Source organism: Pyrgilauda ruficollis, unplaced genomic scaffold (assembly GCF_017590135.1).
Source record: "Pyrgilauda ruficollis isolate IOZ18807 unplaced genomic scaffold, ASM1759013v1 scaffold11, whole genome shotgun sequence".
NCBI lineage: Eukaryota > Metazoa > Chordata > Aves > Passeriformes > Passeridae > Pyrgilauda > Pyrgilauda ruficollis.
The window spans coordinates 3,265,577-3,283,996 of NW_024509210.1; the positions used below are offsets into that span (position 1 = coordinate 3,265,577).

At 39.4% G+C, this 18,420-nt stretch overlaps 1 protein-coding gene across 6 annotated transcripts in view; it reads left to right on the plus strand.

The window, feature by feature from the left end:
- RHOBTB1 (Rho related BTB domain containing 1) overlaps positions 1-18,420 on the plus strand; it is a 48,795-nt gene that overhangs the window by 25,952 nt on the left and 4,423 nt on the right. For all 6 annotated transcript variants that reach the window (XM_041474379.1, XM_041474335.1, XM_041474345.1 and 3 more), the window contains 6 exons: positions 3,138-3,339; positions 3,684-3,787; positions 11,872-12,057; positions 13,800-14,767; positions 15,188-15,306; positions 17,183-17,333. In XM_041474379.1, the coding sequence (XP_041330313.1) occupies positions 3,148-3,339; positions 3,684-3,787; positions 11,872-12,057; positions 13,800-14,767; positions 15,188-15,306; positions 17,183-17,333 (1,720 nt within the window). In that variant the 5' untranslated portion in view covers positions 3,138-3,147. The remainder of the gene's footprint in view (positions 1-3,137; positions 3,340-3,683; positions 3,788-11,871; positions 12,058-13,799; positions 14,768-15,187; positions 15,307-17,182; positions 17,334-18,420) is intronic.

The window sequence follows — 18,420 nt, forward strand, 5'->3', positions numbered from 1 at the left end:
AACTTGTTTTGCTAATTGTTTATACTGGAATTTGTTGTCAGCATCTGGTTTTACTTGAGGTGCCTAAATATCTGTCCAGCCTTCTGTCTGTCAGTCTCTTCAGGAGCTATTTCTGCTTTAATCACTTCCTGAAAACTAATGAACAATGTTAAAATTATGTGGATTTTTAACACATAGTTATATTATAGATACTGGAGGATATTTAAGAACTTTTCTTAAGCAATACAGCTTAAGCCACAGAGCTCTACTTTTGTTTTTATTGCCAGTTTATTTTAATCTCTGTCCTGTGCAGTATTGAGTCATGCTAAAAATATCTTCATTAGATTGCCATTGATCTACAGCAGGGCATTCAGGCATGCTGTGTCTGAGTCCTGTGATAACTTTGCTTTAATTAAGTTATTAAGTATATTGGAAAATTAAAACCCTAGTAATTTTAATTTTTTTTCAGGTGTTCCTTTTCTAGGATTCTCCAATAGTTGCACTGATTTATCTAGTTACTTATATTTAAATTTGCCTGTTAATTTTAAGCTGGCTTTGTTATCCTCTTAGAAATTTTTTAAGATTCCAGACTTTGTACTTAATACATATTTTGTGAGTGACTGAAGCACATTTTATGCAGAACTACCATTTAGGAAGAATTTTTAAATCAAATTGTTATATAATACGACAGCTAATCTGTGTAACAGCTTTTTAATGGAATATTGGGTTGGAAGAAAAATTGATTTGGCATCTCTGCTTGGTAGTTTAAAACCAACCAGACACATTGGCTAGCCATGCTCCTTCATTTTGCTTTCTAGCCTTGTAAACATTTCCACATTCCATCTGTGATGTCTAGTCCATGATGAATAAAATATGAAGTAATTTAATACCCCATAATATGTCAAGGGGGTTGCTGTTTATTCTCAGACTTGAAACTTTTTAAGATCACGTGCTGAAAGCTCTCGGGGTTTTGCTACTCATTTGGGGCCCTGCCTGCGAGGCTGTGGTGTATGAACATGCCACGTTCTCTGCAGTGTGGAGGGAAAAAAGGGGGTTTTTTTGTACTTTTATTTATATCGTGACTGAGGAGGAACAAGGATGCTGAGGAGGAAGAAGGAGTTAGCTCGTGTTTCTCTTCCTGTGTTTGGACTCACAGAGAGGGTACAGCGCCCGTGGCCATCCCAGTACCGGCCTCGTGGGAGCTTCCATCCAGCACGCAGCTGGGGCTGCACCACGGAGGGGAGCTGGGAGCCTCTGGAGCGCTTTACCTGCAGACCAGGATGCAGGTTACCAGCCAGGTGAAGGGATCAAGGCTGTCTCTTAGCAGCTTTGTGTCCTCAGCAGCCCACACCCCGGTGCCGGTGCCGCAGGCCGGAGTCACGCGGCGCTGAGGGCTCACGTGTGCCCGATGCTCCGTGTGTCTGTCTGTGTGTTCCAAGAGTGTTCTCTGCCCTGCATCTTCACATTGCTGAGCTCTGCTTGTGCAGCCATGCTCTCGGGCCAGGATGCCAAGTGTCTGCACCCACGTTTCACTCTCGGGTAGGATAACTTCAAAATGTATTCTCGCTTCCAGAGTCTGTGCTGCAGCATTTCCAGAAGCATTCAGTGTCTGTGGAAACATCAGTGGGACACAGTAGTGGCAAAAATCACTCTTGCACCTTGTCTGTGTTGTCCCTAACTCGTCCCTCCACATGTAAATAAAGATTACAAATGTGCCTTAGCCACTATAGTTATTAGCAAACATTCCGTAGTCAAAATTTTATCTAAATGGGTAGCCTTCAGTTCTAACAAAGCCTTTTGTTTCTTGGTGTACATCAGTTTAAATAATGAAAAGAATACAGTTAAAATTGCTGTTTGACTAGTAGTTACTAAACAGGATTTTTTCTTAAATCAGAACATAGTGCCTCTGACAGTGAAAAATGGGAACCAAAATAGCTTGAATCTGTTATTTTAAACAGCCTGACAGCTAATATATAGTCTATATCTAAGTGTGAATGAGATGTGAATATTAAAAAAGGTATTAAAACAAGTCATTGGATTTCTTTATCTGTAGTGCTTTCTTCTCAGAAAAGAGGACACCATCACTCCAGATGATGACCTGTGTTTTGTCAATTAAATTGCTGTAGGTTCCTTGCTGAAATAATTATTAGGCAAGCCTTCCTGAAAAGGTTTGTGACTTGCATTCTCCCGTCTTGATTACAATTCCCTGGCAGAGACCAGATTGCTCATCAGACTGCTAGACATTAGAAAATCAAATTCAGATATATCAAACTATGATCCCACATATGAAAATGACAGACTGTACTAAACATGCATGAGTTGGTTTTAGTCTTTCAAATATCCATTTTTTCAGCTTGCCTTTGTATCCAGGCATTTGTTCAATATACTGCCATAGAATATTTAAGGAAATCATTTCAATAATATCTTTCCATGAGGACAGTATCTTCATAAAACTACTTCTCTTCACTTTCTATTTCACATCAAAAAGAATTTCAAGGTATAGATAAGTATATTTGCAAGTTCCTGCTTGGCTCTTTGGTTTCATTTTAGTCCATGATCTGTACAAACTTCTCCTTGGACAATTAAGAGTGTGTGATACTTGCAGGACGTAATGGGAATTGTGGTTTTGTAGTGAACAGTCTCTGGAGTTGTCTTCCATCTGAGTCTTATTGTGTGTTAAAGCCATCTGTGTGACTTGCTGTTACCAATATTGTCTGGACAGCCCTAAATCAAATCCTGAATGGGCAGGATTGCAGAAGGCAGGTTTATACTGGTATCCTTCAGGTTAAACCCACTGATGCCCAGGCTTTTTTTCCTCCTGGCATAAAAAGTATTAGCAAGAGGTAAGTTTGTGCTAGCTGTCCTTGTTTCACCAAGATCTATCTTCTGCAAACAGGCTTGTGTTTACAGAAGCCAAAGTGAAAATAGCATGTGAGCAGCATAAAGGCACTGCGGTCCAAATAGTTTTGTATTTGCATAACTGAGCAGTATTTAAAGGATTGCCTGGCCTACTTTGGGACAGTTTACTATACAATTTTCCTTAAAGTTTGCTGTCTCCAGGCATCTCTCAAGAAGAGGAAGTTAAAGGCTCTGATTCTAAACAGTAATTTCTACTTTCTACACAGAAGTAAAAAACGACTTTAACTGTCTTGTTCCAGTTTTTGATGAATGGACATTGACATGGACTACGAAAGACCTAACGTTGAAACTATCAAGTGCGTGGTGGTTGGAGACAATGCAGTGGGAAAGACTCGTCTGATCTGTGCCAGAGCCTGCAACACAACCTTGACTCAGTATCAGCTGCTGGCAACGCACGTCCCGACCGTCTGGGCCATTGATCAGTACCGTGTCTGCCAGGAGGTAAGGGCTGCAGGTGTGCAAGGTGTGCAGCACATGCTGTGAGGTGCTGCTATTGTTTCTTGGCAAGCCTTACCCTGCCAGGATGCAGCAATGAGCTCACAAGTATTTTATGAGTGACCTCTACTGCAGCCATGCTCTGATACACCTCTTGTTCTAAAGTGATTTCTTTATCAGACCTATTTTTAGGGATGTAAGTATTCTGCCTGTTTTATAAGATACATCATTTGGTAAAAACTGCATGAGATAGACCTTTGACCTAGTATGTTTTGGACCTTTTAGCGGGGTGAATTACGAAGTAATTGTCTGGTGGAGGGAAAGAGAATGTTTTGTTTGTTCTCTTCTAGGTCCTTGAACGCTCAAGAGATGTTGTTGATGAAGTGAGTGTTTCCCTCAGGCTGTGGGATACTTTTGGGGACCACCACAAAGACAGGCGCTTTGCTTATGGAAGGTAAATTGATCCAAGTAAAATTTTAAGAAATACTTGCGTTCAAATTTTGGGGGTAGAAATAAATTGTAAATCTGAATTTTGGAAAGCAAGGACTTAGCAATCACGGGTATTCATGTTCCTGCCCACTGCAAAGAGGATTATCTGCTGCAGGGATTAAAAAGATACAAATATTTAAAAAGCAGCATAGTTTTACTACGTTACATTTCCTTGAGCAGCCTGCTAAGCTCTGTCAACAACTGTTGTCCTATTTTGAATTTTAAAGAACATTCTCCAAAATAAGATTGTAGTTTCAAAAAATTGAGCATGAGCATTCTCTGCCTGTATAAGCAGTGTTTGATATAATTGCCTAACAAGCAACAAACAAGAAGAGATGTTGGGAAATATCACTCTCAATCAATGAAATATTCATTTTATTAAAAGCTGTGATGTTGAATGGGCAGCTAACCTCTTGAGAGCAGAGCTAGATTCATGAAAGATGAGGCTTTTCTGTATTTCCTTAATTGAAGCTGAGGTTTTTCTTCTATAAATATAAAATGTTTGTTAGTGAATCAATTAACCCTGGAAATTCTAAAAAATACATGTATAATAAATATATATTTAAATGAATGTGATCTAGATTTTTCCAGCATGTATTATATATGTGTGTGTATATACGTATGCTTGTAAAAGTTCAGCGTAGTTTCAGCAAGGACTGAAGCCAGTGATAGTCTTTCTGGTTTGTTTAATTAGATCTGACCTTGTGGCAGTACAGACAGCAGAACAGCTGTATTAGGCAAATACTGAGCTGAAGGTGGGTTTTGGACATATATTTTCATAACTCGCATTTGAGAGGTCTCAGTCCTCACGCATTTTTTCACCTTGTTGAACTTTTTCATAACCTTTTCATATCTGCTTCAGTCACTGCAGTTGATCAGACCTTCACAGACAGAGACATTTTTTTTCTAGCTGGGAATGAATGCCCTTTGTATAGTGTCAGCCCCAGCTTTTTATTGCATGTGGCCAAAATGTACTGTCTTGCTGTTTTTCTTCTCTCTGTGCTGCCTGATGACACAAGGGACTTTGAAGGAGGATGGTCTTTTCTATTCTCTACCCTTTAGAAATGCTGTAGAGGGTTCTGCTGGTTGAATCCACCCATTAAATTTTCAGGCTGTAGAACTCTGTGTGTTTGTACAACACTCCTTTGTGTACAGCACTGTTAGTTGATTTTTCACAGAGATTTCATCAATTACCTGGAATTTTCTGTCGGGAGCTAAAGTGGCAACACATCTGGGCTGCACAACCTGTACTATTTATAAATAAGCTTTGTGACAGAAGTTACAGATTTTAAGGTAAATATTACCTTAATATTTAGTGCTACTGGAAGATGTCCACAGATACTGTTTTACCTTTTGGCAGCATGTGGAGTCTGCATTGATAAATTTGGATGTAACTTCATGTTTCCACTCACTGTTCCGCTTTGATGTGGCCTCCCGATATTCTGCAACAGATACTGTGTCACTGAGAAGATTACTGGAGATTAGGAGAGCAGAATGAGGCATGTTCTGAGCCCTGATCCCACATTTACTGACAGGATGGGAGAGGGAGGAAACAACATACTTAGATTCTAATCCTGCAAACGCCGAGGAGGACGTGAATAACTGGAGATCTCGAGGATTAAGCATATGAACACAGTGATTCATTTGTGAGGTTTGCAGAACTGAACTTGTGTAGAATGAGGTTTGCTATATCCTAATTAGCTTTAAAAGGCTGTTCTGGAAGCCTGCTCTCTTGTTAGTGGTTTTTCTGCAAGTCTATTAATGAAATAGACTGAAATAGAATTTCAGTTTTAAAATATTATGATTGTAACCACTGCTTAGGTACTTGGTTGTTTTAAGAATGTTAATGTAGCATTTAAAGCAGACTGTTTAGTATTTCATCTGGGTTGGCATTTTAAAACTAGTTTTTTCAGTGCTGAATGTTCATATTTATAGGAATTTATTTTAAATCACCTCTGTACATTGAGCTGCAGTCTAGTCAGCTGTGTCAAATCTTGCAATACAGTGAAAGGTCTATTTCATGCCAAACTGCTCAAGGTTACACCTGCAAGTGCCCCGTGTTTTGATTGTCTGAAGGATCATATACTAATATAATCCTTTGGTTCTCTTAAAAAAATTCTGTGCATCTGCATCTTATGCAGGGGAAGGCTTACTCCAGCAAACACTCAGCCAAGACCTCTAATTGTCCTAAACCTGGTGTAACAAGAACCAGCAAGTCATTAACTCGCCTGCTGCTCCTTGGAAAAGTTTGCTCCATACAGTTTTAGAAAATGTTACATAAATAGATTATGCTATAGATGACAGGGTGAACAGTTAATAGGGCCTGTAGCACAGTTAAATCCTTCTTAACTTTATTTTTCACAGATAGAAACATGAAAGGAGGGGAAAAGGAATCTGTTTTCCACTATTTTTGTGTGACAGAACTAGAGGAACATTTAAATGCCACTGGGAATGGAATAGTTAATGTTTCTGTGCCATCCCTTAATGGGAGTATGGAGAGTGAGATCAGCTTGCATTCTGTTCTGTGGTGTTTAGTTTAGTAATCACACTCCTCTGGGAGCTTTGGGAAACAGTTCCTGACAGCTTAAGGGAGTGAGAGGGATGTGGCTGCAGAGACTTGGGGAAATGTTTGCTGCAGTTTACAGAATGACATTTCCCCCCCATCTTAGACTAAAGTGTGTATTTTAGTTTTGGAAATATCCTGTTCAGTTCAGCTTAGGTAGTACGTGATGCCAAACAGCCATTTATTGATAATCTCCCATAGGGTTTCATTTGGTGCGCAATCATCCCAAAATGCTGTAAAATGATAATGTCTTGGTTATGATTTAGTGTCTTGATTTCCAGCTCCCAGTCACCTCTTTGTTTAATAACAATCTACCCTTGGTGCTATTGTATTCTCTAAGCCTGCAGATGAGGTGTGAACTTCATTTAAAGCCCAAGTTGTTATTCTGTAGCAGTTTTTCTGGGAGGCAAGTGTAAAGACAAAACATCTTAATTTACATTTCAACTTGTCAGGATTCACTATCTCCCACCCTCCTGTCCAATCTGCTTTTGAATGAGTGTCAACATATCATCATGTTCAAGCTAATTCTAGAAGCTGGCTTGTAGTTCTTTTTCTGGCTTTTTGCATACTTTTCTTTCTTTTTTTTTCTTTTTTTTTTTTTTTCCCTCCCTCAGGTGAACATGTTTGGCTAATTTGATAAATAGCCTCTGTATCCTGGGTTTTTTAGCATGCAGCTCTAGTATGTGTAAACATAAGCACAAACCTGCAAAGAGTTAATTCAATCAAATATTTATTCTCAATACCATGAATGGGAGTTGTTAGCTAATTCAGCCAGGATGACTTATTTACTTGCAACTTAAATATGAGCTGTAGACCAAACAAAATCTGTTCATACAGCATGGACAGAAAACAGCTTTTTCCTCATGACTTACAAATGTGAATGAGTCTTGTTGTTAGACTGCTGACAGAGCCTCTTAAAATATCTTTAGAGTATTTCCTCCGTTGTGAATGGATTTTGTAAGCCTTGTGGGTATTGTATGTATGCAGAGGAACACATGCATTTAACTTCTTCTGTGTGATTACAATTCCCTTTACCAGTTACTCCAATGTAATTGAATCCCTAAAAATGTACCTTTGGAATGCTGCTGAAAGGAGTCCATGAGAACAGGGCTTTGTCACTGATAATCTGAAGACTTCCACCAACCTCCCTCTGATTTTTTTTCCCCAAGGGATAATGATGATGCTGTTTCTGTAAGAACAAAACCAAGGTAGCTTTGATGTAAAAAGGTATTTGCATTCATCAAATTCAGTGAGATTAGGGTGAGTTTGTGGCTTCACAGAGCTACTTGGTCTGCCTTTAGTTAGATCAGTGTTCTGTGTCATGGAGCAGCTGGTGCCTAAGCTGAGGCTGGGCCACCAGCTCCCCTCCTTTCTTCAGAGAAGGTCTGAGGTTTCAGAAGTGCCTTGTGAATGAAAGCTCACACATTCCCTGTGCCTCTCAAGCCATTGCTGGCCTGGGTTGGAAGTGATCCTCAGAGAAGTCTCTAGAGCAGAGGCGCTGAACAGACACAGGACAGTCTCTTGCTTCACTAGCAGAGGCTCAGCTGATGGGGAATCCAGATACTTTCAGGTGTCTCTCAGCTCTGCTGCTTCCTCTTATGTTTTCTGCTGCAAAAAAGCAATAGGCAGTATCCTAAATCATCTTCAGCTACCCAATTATGTGAGCCTCCCCTTCTGCTTTACAGTGGTTTATAACCTATTCGGGTTCTTCATCATATGATCATGAAGAACTGTGAAGAACCATTTTTACAACATACACATGTATTTGTTATGTTTTTTTTCTCTTTTGAGTTTGACTTAGGCCCAAGAAAGACTGTAATAAGCAGAGAGGGTCCCATAGACAGCTGTCTCCAGTAACTTTATTCTGATATGCTGTGTGTATGCACTGGTTTTTTTCTTATTTTGTTACCTGTGTGAACATTTGAGGCTGTTTCATTCAGCTGATGGGGAAGTAAATGCTTTATATACTGAGGCCGCTGAAATTAATGCAGACCTACTTCCCTCCTCTGCATCCCACTGTGGTTCCATACTGTGAGTGGAAAGAGGTTGCTATGGAATTTCTGTTAGGAATCCTTCCTTCTTTAGAAAGGTGTGTGCCAAATGGTGCTGTTAATGAGCCTGAGGCTCAACTTGATGTATATGTAATTTATCTATGATGCAAGGACACTTCCAATGCTTTAAGCCTTCCTTGAGGAGTAAAAAAGTGTGGCAGTTGTTATTTGTGGTATTACATAATTTCATATTTTGCCTTGCTTTCCTAAGTCAGGGGCTGGGTGGAAAGGGGGCATTTGGGCTCTACGCTGACAGGCTGCAAGGCAACATGAAAATCTTTTGGAAATTATAAGTGTGGGAAGCTACTTTCTGTCAAAATCTTGAGCTTAGTGAATTATTTCTTTGTGAATAGGTATCAGGTAGATTTCTTGTGCTGGTTTCCACTCCCAGGGTCTCAGGATCTCAGTCTGGGTTTCCTGGTTTTCCATGGCAGGGGAGTGGAAAGTGTTGGTCTTTAAGGTCTATTTCAACCCAAACTGTTCAATGATTCTATAAAGCATTTCTTGGTGTTCAAGTTTATAAAAATGTTTCTTGAATTATTCCTGAATTTTACTGGGAGATGGCTATGAAATTATGTTTTTAGAATAAATGCAGCTTGTATTTGTGAATATGTTGCTGCAGAGAGAAAGGACAAATCAGGTTTATTTCTGTTTTGTTCTTTCTCATTCTCGAGGTAACCAACACAAAAAGTAACTGTACAAAAACGGCAGTAAAATAGGCATTTTAAAAAATCATACCCTTTTACATTCCCTGAGAATATTAAAATAACACTGGTAAATTTTTAATGTTTAGGAAATATTCATGGATTATTTTAACCTGACAGGGTCTGCTTTTTATGAACAAATGTCAAACCAAACTTTATACTGCAGTGTTAGCAAGTTATAAATGTGCCTTTGACATTAATAGGAATCGTAGGTACTTTAATTATTAATTAAAGTTTCCAAAGGACACCTTTCCTCAAATGCTCACAGCTCTATGTAGCTGGTTAATCTTCCTCATACATTTCTGTCTTCAGTTGGTACTGAGTGCAAATTGTGCTTATGACTTGAATAAAAACTTAATTTATTATGATAGAGTGGCTGTATTTTGTGAGCTAGCAGAGCCAGCTGTGGTGCTGGTTCAGCGTGTGAACTCTGCCACTACCCAGGGCTTTCCCATCCGTCCTGTTCATGGCACAGAACCATTAATTTCTCTCTGCCCAGTGCAGAACTCTCAGGAATCTTTGTTTTATGGGGAAGTCCAGGTTTTAACACAGGATAAATAATGTGCAAATCACTTTTTTTTTACCTCTTTACTCTGTTATTCCCTTCATGTGGAAGGCAGAAAGGCGACAGTGTCCTTTTAGTGCAGTGCGGTGAGTTTTGGAAGAACCCAGCTTTGCTCATCTCCGTTTTACGGTCGCCCAGCAAAGGTCAGAGGTGAGGAGCTGCTCAAGGACCATAGTGGCAAAAACATGATACTCCTTTGGCAAGGGCTGTAAGACACGCAGGGCTGTGCTCTGGGCTGCCCTGCCCAGGGACACGGCTCACCCCTGGCTCCCTGCGGAGCACACGCTGTGCCCAGCCCAGCGCCGGGCACCTGGGGGAACTGGTGTGTCCTGCCTGTGAACGCCTGCTGGAGTTGTTTCCTTTTGGTTTTCTGGGAGAGGTGGTGTGTGTCTTGTGGCTTGTAAAGTCAGGAGGGTTGGGTCCTCGTGACTGCAATTACTGGGCTTAGGTATTAATTTCTGAAGGATGCTGACAGGCTGTCTCTGTAAGATGCTTAGCTGTAGTTAAGAGCAGCCAGGCAGCCAACGCTTGCCACTCCAGCAGTCGTGATGGCCTTGAATTAAACAACAATTGACCCTATTAGAATACATGTAACACAGAGTTTTTTGTACCTTAGCTGTACATTGATTTCTCTTTCTGGGAGCTGAGCAAATGTGTGCTGGGGTTTAGGTTTTACTCCTACCTGACCTTGAATAGAGCAAGTTTGAGTTTAAAGCATATTTGCCTCAGCTGTGCAGCAGACCATTGTGTTGGCTGCTTAGCCCTTCACTATTTACTAGAGAACTTTCCAGTTTCAAAAGGCCTTGTTCCTAGGTATGACAGATGTGTTGCAGTTTATATAAGACAGAAATTTGGAGCAGGAGCATTTCTCTTGCATTAAATTGATGCTCACAGCAGTCTCCGTATTGTGTGCAGCTATCTTTAGAAATAGCTGGATATATCTATGCCCTCAGTGAAATGTAGAAAGCAGCACTACTGAGGAGGTATTTCATTATTTAAAAGGTGAATGTTAAGATTCACTGCTGCTGATGCTCTGTACATGACACAAACTGCAGATACAACACATTGGTGCTAAATTAAAGAGTAATAGAACTGAGATAGAGATGGTATTGCTGAGCTTATCCTGCTGACAATTCTGTAGCAATAAGTTGCCTCCTCAAAATGTCCCTCCTCCTCCATATTTCTCAAGAGTTTAAATTCAGCTTTTTTTCTTCTTTTCTTTTCTATTTTTTCCCATAAGAGACCCAAGAGCTTGAGAACTGCTTGTTTATAAATAATGAAATTGCCCCTAGTTAGGTATGCCCTGAGACAGGTGTTCAATCATTTCTCTGCCTTTGGGTGCCAGCTCTGACAAGAGTTAGGCTGTGGTTCAGTGGATGAACTGCCAACCTTAATCCTCACACTTATAATTTATATAGCAAGTTCATTTAGTGAAGTAGTTTCGGTTTTCTTAGAAACCTTTAAAAGCCTGCAAATATTGCCATGCTTACTCTTAATTTAAGCCACTGTCCTATTCTATGGTTTACTGACCTTATTTTCACTGTAACGTTTATTTTTGCTGATATTGTAGAAGTGGTCATTTTGCAGTAGTTTGCCCTTCTAACAGGTTATTTATTAAAGACATTGGAGAATTGCTGTGCAAAGCACATTGCGAAGGCAACCACCTCAGTACTTCAAACAGTGCAGTAAAGGTATTTCTCCATGACAAGTTCACAAGTGACCTGTGTCTGCCTGTGTGGCTGTTCTGAAGTTTTGCACAGCTCCTCTCTAATTCCTAAGCACCAATGATCTTTGAACTGCAATTTAGGTGTCCAGTCAGCAGAATTGTTTCTGGAGCAGTGGCAGCCTGTGAGTGAGTAACTGTTGTGTAAAAGTAGAGAATGGAAAGCCCTACCTCTCTTCTTAGTGCTCCGCTCACACGTGCTGGGATCATCTCAGCATGGAGGGGCAGTGCTTCCTGGGTATGTGGCTTTGTGCTCCCATGCTTTTGTGGTGAAATGTGTAGCTTCTCTCACACCTCTGCACGAACAACATGTATTCTGACATCTGGGTGTCAGCATGTTTGTCAAAGAGCAGAGCACAGCGGAGCAGTAACAGAAATAGGTGAAACTGCAGCAAAAATCATTTGTGGGGTTTTCATCAGGTATTTTCTTGTTGCCTTTCTAGGTCCGACGTTGTTGTTCTGTGCTTTTCAATTGCTAATCCTAATTCCCTGAATCATGTGAAAACAATGTGGTATCAAGAAATCAAGCACTTCTGTCCTCGCACACCTGTCATTCTGGTGGGCTGCCAGCTGGATCTCCGCTATGCCGACCTCGAGGCTGTTAACAGAGCCAGACGGCCTCTGGCAAGGTAAAGTTTAAACAAAAATGAGAATTTAAAAAAAAAATCACCTTGGTAGTCAGGTACAGCACTTGCAAAAGAGAAACTGAAAAGCCTAGTTTCCTTTTTTTTTTGTACAATGAGAATATATGTGCTTTCTCCTTTTTTAATTCTGTTGTCTGAGTTGGTTAGTTCTTGAACACACACACACACACACACACACACACACACACACAGAGTTATTAAGTTTCCCACAAAATTTTTGTACATTGGCTATCTAAATATATTTGGATGGCAGAACACTACAGTAAGATAGAGATGGTAATAATTATTGAATGTTTTCTTATGTATGTTTATTCATGAACATGTGTATCATGTCCTACCCTCTCACGATTGTCAGGTACTGTTTTAAACTGGCAGATTCTTCTCAAATTTTCTTAATTCTCTCTCCTTTTTTTGTTGGAAATGTAATCCTAGATCATAGCAGAAAATGAAATGGTTGCAAATTAAACTTCTAAAAGTTCTGAGATTAAAAGAGTGTTTGGGGGTTGTTCTAGAGAAGCTTTGTTTCTCCCAGATACAAAATACAACCATTCACATATTTGGCCACAGCAGTCCCACAATAACTGGCTTGCTTCTAATTTATTCCTTTTATGGGAATTTCAATGAGACCAGATTCACGGAAATAATATCCATGATTGTGTAATTAATGACTATATTATAACAAATTTCCGTAAAGAAATGGAATTAATATTTTGTGGGCCCTTTGCATTGCATTGCAGTCAAACTCTTGACTTAGCAATATGATTTTTATAGGTCTGTTTGTTTATTAAACATTTCTTTGTTGTGAGGGTGGGGTGGGCTTTTTGGTTGACTCTTTAAACAGAAATGGTCTTTTTTCAGAACTCCTCTTCTGCCCTAATCCTGCTCCCTGATTTTCCATTAGTAAGTTTGAGTCAGAACTCTGTGTCTGGCACAGACTCCTGCCACCTGAACTGGTTATTTATTAGCTAGCCCTCAGCAAGCTGTTGTCTGGGGTGTGTTCCATCTGTGCCAGCTCGTGTCTGCCCAATGTGGTGGGCTCAGAGAACACACTCTTGGGTCGTGTCTTCTGGGGAGGTGATTTTTTTGCTGGGAAAATGGATCCCAGCCCAGACTCTTTACTGGTTTGTTTACCCTGCATCATGTACTAGAGCTGCTCTGGAAATTCATGAGTTCCCACATAATACTTCTGCAGCCAAAACAAGCCTATCTCTTGCAGTGTGTGCTGTTACTCTTTTGTTGTAGGCTACTATGATTTTCTTTAAAAAGCATGAGTCTAAGAAATATTTCAATTTCATATTTAGCTGTATTTCTGGCATTTTTTATGTCATGATAATTTCTATTTGTGTTTAAATGATGGTTGTGACAGAATATCTGAGTAGTAAGGGATGGTAGGAGGTTTTTTAAACAATGAAAGTTCTCGAGTATCCTATCAGATTTTTTACTGTAAACTTCACTTGAAGTAAGAGGCAGCTCCATTTTGCCTAAATGATTTCTATATTTCAACATTGCAAAGACACCACCAAACTTAAATGAAGTTAGAAATATGTGCTATTCTAAAACTTTGTGGTGTCATTATTGTAAATTTCCAAAGGGCTTTGTGTGCTTAGTTTTATATTATGTTTCATTTGAATGATAGTTATCTCAGATTTTGTGCTGAATATTTGGCAAAATTCCATGCTTTCTAGGGTAACTTTGTGTGACAAGGTTCATTTTTTGTTTAACCCTAGGCCAATAAAAAGGGGAGACATTTTGCCACCAGAAAGAGGCAGAGAGGTTGCCAAGGAACTCGGGATACCCTACTATGAAACCAGTGTATTTGACCAGTTTGGAATTAAAGATGTGTTTGACAATGCAATTAGAGCTGCCCTGATCTCCAGAAGACACCTGCAATTCTGGAAATCTCATTTGAAGAAGGTCCAAAAACCTTTGCTTCAGGCTCCATTCCTACCTCCAAAAGCCCCTCCTCCAGTTATCAAAATTCCTGAGTGTCCCACGCCGAGCATGAATGAAGCTGGATATTTATTGGACAGCCCACTGTGTGCAGATGTCATGTTTGTTCTTCAGGAGCAGGACTGCATTTTTGCTCACAAGATTTACCTAGCTACCTCCTCTTCAAAGTTTTATGACCTTTTCTTAATGGAATGTGAGGAAAGTCCATACTTGGACGAAACACAATGTAATAAAGAAAATACAAATAAGGATGTTCTGCCCAGTCACCTTGAGACAAGCAGTGACAGTGATGAGGCATCCTTGAAATCTCTTGATGTTAAAATTCCCCCACCAGAAAGCAGTGAGTCTTTAAACATGCTAGAAGCTGAATCTGGTGAAACAAACTCTGCAGCAAGATCTCTGTCCTCCTGGGGTAAGGGGTTTGTTAGTGTGCACAAGGAAATGCAAGTGAATCCTGTCTCAAAGCGGACGTGTCCTGTAACTGTGGTAAAAATGGATTCCTCTGTGCAGGCTGCACCTTTTAAAACTGTTTTGCAGTTTTTATACACAGGCCAACTGGATGAAAATGAAAAAGACCTCACCAGACTGGCTCAGATTGCTGAAATCTTGGAAGTATTTGACTTGCGAATGATGGTGGAGAATATTATGAATAAAGAAGCCTTCATGAATCAAGAGATTACTAAAGCATTTCATGTCAGAAAAGCTAATCGGATAAAAGAGTGCCTTTGCAAAGGGACATTTTCTGGTAAGTAAATACATGCTTAAGCAGGAAGAGAACTATGGGGTTTTTTTTCTCATCCATGTTACTGTCACTTCATAGACTTCAAACAGTGTGACAGGTTACATTGTTCTGAGAGGAGGGATGACCCCAAAATTGTAGTGTTACTCAGGCCAACTGTTCCAGCCTGGGATTCTGTAGTTTCATTTCTCAAAATCTACTCACAGCTTTTAAACAAGCAACCCAATTCTCAGAAATGTTGAACGTTCAATATGCCCCTTTACAATTAAAGCTTTTTGTTAACTATTTTAAATGCAAGAGTTATTTTTGAGGTGGAGGTCATGAGAAATGAAGGAAGTCCTTGGTTAACAGAGTTCAAGTGAAACACATTGTTGAGAACCCTAAACACAGACTTGCAGCACTCCTGTGCCTTTGTTCCCATGGCAGATGTGACATTTAAATTGGACGATGGAAGCATCAAGGCCCACAAGCCACTGCTGATCTGCAGCTGTGAGTGGATGTCTGCTATGTTTGGAGGATCATTTATTGAAAGCTCCAACAGTGAGGTATTTGTCTATTTTTGTTTCTTTTGTTTACAATGTCTGATGGATTTAGGATGATGGAAGCATCATTTATTTGAAAGGTTGCAACAATCCCTAGAATCAAGGATTTATTCTTCCTTGCAAACCTGGGATGCTTTTCTTCTTAAGGTATTAAATAAGGCTGCCCAAGAAGACAACATACTTTCTCCAATGCACAGGTCTTCCTCCAGCACTGGAATATGTGTTTAAACCAAAAGGCCTGTAAAATGTTAAATATGGGGAAGTAAATTAAGTATGAATTTGTGAATGTCTTTAAAATAATTTTTTAGATTTTGTGAATATACATTTATATGATCAAAATCACTACAAAGAATACTCGGGGAGGGATATTGATAAAGAAATTAAAGATAAAAAAGGTTTAAAGACATATGAGTGCTAAACTAGAAAAGGAAGCTGTTTTCACAGTAGAAACTGAGCTAACTTTAGGAGAAGTTCTACTAACTTTAGTAGAAACTCAGCATAGATTCTGCAGTGCATCGTCTTGTCCTCTGGAGTAAAGCAGGTGTGCAATGCAGTTTAAAAGATCTCAGTGCTTTGAATAAGATTTTGCAGAAGCCTTGTATTTTCATGTGCCTTCATGGTCTGTTTTTCAAATTCCAAACACTTTGCTAATACTTTTTCTTGTGCCATACCCAGTTGGATTTTTTTGTTTGTTTGTTTTTCTTGTTGCTTTCCATAGAGTTAATGTTCATATGAAGTGTTCATGTTTTCTGTGTTTAATATCCTGATAGATATTTTTCTACTTAGATTTTTCTGGCTTCTTCTAATGCAGCTGTAAACATAATTCCTTTCCCGTAGGCACACTCAACAAGTGGTTCAATAAAAATACATCATTTGATTCTAGTATGCATCATTTGGCAATGAAGAATATTCAGTTTTCTACCAGCCTATTTTTAATTATTAGCTTCATACTCTTAGCTCATCTTTCCAATTTAAAATATTTAGCTTCCATTTTGTAGAGTTTAAAGCATTCAGTAATGCTTTAGGAAGTTTTAAAATATAGGTAGGTATGAATAGAATGGTTTACAAATAATAAAAACCGTATATTTTTACATACTACCTTTTCTGTATTTGGGGCAAATTTTATAAACTCATTCATTAAATTTACAGTTCTCTGTGTTAACAAAAATATATCAATAATGAATGAGTTTCACAGCTAGCTGCTCTCACTTGGAGAACTGAGCTGTTTCCCAGAGTGGCTGATGTGCATGAAAGGTTTATGCTTTAGCATGAGAAATTAGACAGTTTTTATCCTAGTCCTGGTAGCTTCATTCCATGCTGGTTACACTCATTACATGTGTGGGTCAGAAAGGGCTTACTTTTTTTTTTTTTTTTGCCTCATCCCTTCGGTTCTCAGTTCCTTCTCAACCTTGCTTACCTGGACAATTTGGTTATTTACCAGAAGACTGAGAGGGGTGGTTTTACTGTTATCCTTTGTTTTCTGTTATTCTCAGAATCCACAGAAAATCCCTTGCCAGGAGCAGATAGATTACATTCCTCAAGGAGTCCACCAAGGGAAGTTTGGCGTGGGAAGTGCTCAGTGACTGTTGTGTGTAGCTGTCAATTTGTAGGCTAGAGAGCATTGAACAGAGTCACTGTTTGATCTGGATCCAATTCCAGCTTGGATATAACCTGGCAAAGGATCTGACTCTGGAGCAGTGCTTACCTGTTGGCAGTGTCTTGAACTTGAATGGGAAATTTCTGCTTTGAAAAATGTTTTCCCTGCATTTCTGAAATGCCTTGAAGAGAAAAAGTCAGGCAAAGTGAGAGAAGTGAAATATAGCTGCTATATGAAAATCCCTTAATAATTATAAATTCTCTTCTTAAATATCTTTTCCAGGTAGCTCTACCCAACATAAACAAGACCTCCATGCAAGCAGTTTTAGATTACTTGTATACCAAGCAACTGTCCTCCAGTCAGGAACTGGACACCCTTGAGTTAATTGCTTTGGCAAATAGGTTTTGCCTTCCTCACCTGATTGCTCTAGCAGGTAACAATTTTTTGGCCTTGTCCAATGCAGTATCTTCTGCAACAGCTGAAATTTGCTTTAATGGTTTTTGGAACACGTGAGATTTTCTTGCGTGTCAGAGAATTTTATTTTTTTTTCTGAGAGGGGTATTGTAATGCAAATTGATATTTTCACACAGAGAAATGTATTTGCCTCTCTCTTGCCTTTTTTAGTTTCGTGCTAATCCAGCTCAGAACACTGAAGTTTTCTGTGCTTTAAAACCAGAAAGAGTAAACCTTCTCTTTAGCATTGAGGATAATGTCTGTGAATTGCAATATCCATTCTTTTGTTGTTAATTTACCTAAAACCAGGAAGGATTCTGGGTTTTCCATTAAGTAATGAATGAAGTGCTCCACTTTATATTTCTGTTCAAAGAGAGTCAGTTTAAAACTTACCTAGATGATCATGTTTTTAGAAATGCTGTCTAGGTCCCTTTTCACTAGATGAGAATTGGATATTTTGGTATATCCCTGGGCATTCAACCCTCATTTCAGGAAGAAAACCTTTTCAATCCCATATTTAAAGAAAAATTACAGGTTAGAATACCCCTAAAGTTATAAAAATAAATCCATACACAACCCTGACCTCTGGGGTTGTTTGGGTTGTGTTGTGTTTAATTTGTTTCTCTCTATGCCAGTCATTTGGCATTGTTCTGGAGGCATGACCAAGACCAAAACTCAGAGAAAGCTGAAACAAAGCTACACCTACCTACAGGACTACACTTAGGCAGAATTTAATCACATACCAAGCCCTGGCATTCCTTCAGCTGTGCATCAGGACTGTGTCTGTTGTCTTTACTGGTTCTGACAGACCAAATCTTTATTGCCAGATTATATTTGCACATTTTAGCTGAAGTTTTGGTTGGTAAACCAACTGCCAGTGTTTCCCGAAAAATACTCAGACTTCCAAGATTCTAGGCAAGGGATAAGGAGAATCTTGAACTGAGGTGATTTTTGGGGGGGAGCTGGTCAGCCTTCATCTGAATCCCTAGGAACAGCCAATCTGAAAACCTAAAGGGGGCCTGAAGTGACCTTTTCTATATCAGTGCTGTGTGGATACTCATTAGTAA